The sequence below is a fragment of the Pteropus vampyrus genome, unplaced genomic scaffold, assembly GCF_000151845.1.
Source record: "Pteropus vampyrus isolate Shadow unplaced genomic scaffold, Pvam_2.0 Scaffold34, whole genome shotgun sequence".
Taxonomy (NCBI): Eukaryota; Metazoa; Chordata; class Mammalia; order Chiroptera; family Pteropodidae; genus Pteropus; species Pteropus vampyrus.
In genome coordinates this window covers 5,647,082-5,650,154 of record NW_011888815.1, presented here as the reverse complement: position 1 = coordinate 5,650,154, position 3,073 = coordinate 5,647,082, and the positions used below count along the sequence as shown (strand labels likewise).

Below are 3,073 nucleotides of genomic sequence, written 5' to 3'. Positions count from 1 at the left end.
TCTGGTGGGCTCTTTCCAGCAGCAGGTGGCACACGCCACGAGAAACCGCATCTGAACGCGCGCTTTGCTGTCGGGAGTTCTCCCTCGCATCAGACATGACTCTCTCCCGTCACGTTCCGTCTCGTCCCCCCCGGTTTAAACCCTGCGAGGAAATGGAGGACGTGGGTGCTTTCTGGCAACTTCTCCCCTTTCGGGAGCTCTTCGTGTGCTTGAAGATTGTGAAATTACTCTTCTGACTTTTCTTCTCCAGACTAAATAATCTCAGGCTTTGAGCCTTATTCTCAGAGACCGATTTTCTAGCTGTTTAATCATTTTGTTCTTCTCTGGATGTGTTCCAGTTTCTCCGTGTCCCTGTGGAAATATGAAACTTGAAAAGAACATGGTACAAGCTCATCAGTAGCCTCAGTGACACGAATATAAGAAATAGTACTCGGGGTGGGGGGGAAGAAATGCCCGCAGCTTCTCGAAGGCAGTGATAACTTGTATTGTCAAGAACTGGAGAATGCAGGGGCCTGCATCCATCTATTTTGAGAGCTATTTGAGAAAAATATCTTTAAATTAAAAAAATGAAAAGAGCTTCTATCGTCCTTGAAGAGTAATGATAGGAATAGTTTTCAGTGGCAAGATACTCATGGATGAGTGATTCGCATTGATGAGTAACTTGGTCCTCAGTGAGTTCCAACCCCATTTCCACGTAGACGTGTCTGTTTGGGTGCCCCAAGGGCACCTCACACTCCTCGTGCACAAAACTGGAACCACAGTTGCCACCCTCAGACCATCTCTGTGTTCTTTGTGTCTGAGCTCAGTCGGTGGCCCCATAATCTATGCACCAGCCAAGCCCCGCCCTGCCCAAGCCACGCCCCTCCTTTCTCTCAGGCTCCTTCTTTCCCATTCACACCCATCTCTCTGATTCTGCCTCTTAAACGCCTCCAGAATCCAGCCTCTGTTGCCATCACCACCGCCCGAGCTCTGCCTCCAGGGTGCTTGCTTCATGGGGCAAGTCGGAGTGGTGGGTACAGGGATCCCGGGTTCCAATCCTAGGGCCATGTGACCAGCTGCCTGTGTGACCCTGAGGACAGCAGGTCACTTCTGTCCTCCTCGTTTGTAGGGAGGAGCAGTGATTTCTCACTGAGGTCTGAGCTGGGTAACGCAGAATATGCCCAGTTCCCCTCCCGCCCCCCAGAACTCTCAAAGGCAGGCAGTGGCTCCTCCCCGCTGCCAGCCCCCTCCAGGATGTCCCCAGCACGGACATCTCTCCATACACCATCCGATCAGTGCTCTGAGGGGCTGGAGAGCGCCCCCTGGCGCATCTTAATCTCCATGACAAGATTCGAATGGCTTAGCTTGGGTAAGGCCCCTGGGGAGCCAGCCCCGACTTCTGTCCAGCACGGTCCCCATCCAGTCCTGTCCCCATCCAGTCCTGTGTGCTGGGAAATCTTCTGCCTCCGCCCTCTGCACCCGTCCCCTCTGCATCCTTGCGGTCAGTACGGTCCACTTCTCTGGTCGTTATGCCGCTTGAGAGTGTGTTGCTTTCCTGCATCTGGCAGCGTTTTCAGAGGTGTGGGTCAGCGTCCCCAGTGCCCTGCCTGCCATCTGTCATGAGTGCTGGTGACGGCGACAAGCAGGTGCTGCAGCAAGCTCTGTGGTCTCAGGCTTGGAACTGGGGAGAATTCAGAGCGACTTTGGCAAGGGGTTACTTCTAGCTGTTTTTTGTTATTTTACATTTTCTGTGGACCTGTCTTAAAACAGATAAAAACGTCAGACAGCTTGAGCTCTGTATGTGTAAGAATCTTTTTTTTTTTTTTAGCAAACGTATGCATTTCTCTTAACAGTTATTAACTGCATACAAGATTATTTTACTTGAGCCCATCATTTGAACTCTTATTTCAAATATACACTAGGCTTTAAAAATAAAAATGAGTCTACTCCCCAGTCTGTACTTTTGTAACCTTTTTTTCCAGATGAAGAAAACTCAGCGTTTCTGCTCTCATTTCTAATACTGTTTACCATCAGAATTTCTAGTTCGGGCTCGGGCAGTAGAAGAATTTTCAGGGTTTTGTGTGTTTATTTTCACGCTTCCAGCTAAATATTTAAAAAGTGAAACGAGCAGCTTGTCCACCTAGTGACGCTGACTGTACCTCCTTGTTTCTGCAGCGACCTATGAAAATTTCATGCACCTGATCATCGCCCTGCCCATCGCCATCCTGCTCATAGTGGGGGGGCTGGTGATAATGCTGTATGTCTTCCACCGGAAAAGGTGAGTGACCCGATTTGTGGCTAAGTGGTGTTAGGATGTGACACCGAGCTAAGGTCAACTTTGTGAGGAACTACTTGGTGGATTGGAAACCCCGACTTTCCGATCCAACGGTCTTCGCGGGAACGAGACATTTACTAATGATTCAACAACGACTGCATGTTTTTGGAGAGTACGGATCATCACCTCCCCAGTCACTTTGTCACACAGATCCTGCTGCCGATGTAAAGATTTTCCAAACCCCACGGCATGGCCCTCTCGATCAAATAACCCTTGCGATTTCCAGTGAAGTAAACGAGTGGTTTCTTAAAACGCTCTGAGGCCCTGCAGAAGCCAAAAAGCACGTGAGCAAATGCCCGCTAATGCCCTGGGCCTGTAGGTGACAACTAGGTGGCCCGAAGCTCACCTCACTCCCTTTCTCCTGATACTTTATGAGACAAAAAGGATATAACTCAGATGCAAGTATATATGTGTACGGAAATGTGTGACGATGGGCTTTTTGGGGGCCTAAACTTTATCGTTTTTGACAGAAACAGCAACAGGCTGGGGAATGGAGTGCTGTACGCGTCCGTGAACCCCGAATACTTCAGCGCGGCTGACGGTGAGCTTCTCGGCTGTACACTCACTGTTGGGGGGCCCTTGATCGGGGAGCTTTTGGGAGTATTGCTAGAGGGGAAAAGGGGTCCGCATTATTTTGAGGGACCTGTGGCCTCAGATCCATCTTCACTGACACTTTTAAAAACTTCCCTCCAAAGTTTTTAGCAGTTCACTGAACATCTCAAAAATTCTGCATCTGTTTGGGAGGCTCCAAGGAAAATC

The 3,073-nt window shown here is 49.6% G+C and overlaps 1 protein-coding gene across 1 annotated transcript in view; it reads left to right on the top strand.

The window, feature by feature from the left end:
- IGF1R (insulin like growth factor 1 receptor) overlaps nucleotides 1–3,073 on the top strand; it is a 295,325-nt gene that overhangs the window by 253,505 nt on the left and 38,747 nt on the right. Inside the window, exons 13-14 of the mRNA XM_023528984.1 lie at nucleotides 2,155–2,257; nucleotides 2,785–2,855. Of these exons, the coding sequence (XP_023384752.1) occupies nucleotides 2,155–2,257; nucleotides 2,785–2,855 (174 nt within the window). The remainder of the gene's footprint in view (nucleotides 1–2,154; nucleotides 2,258–2,784; nucleotides 2,856–3,073) is intronic.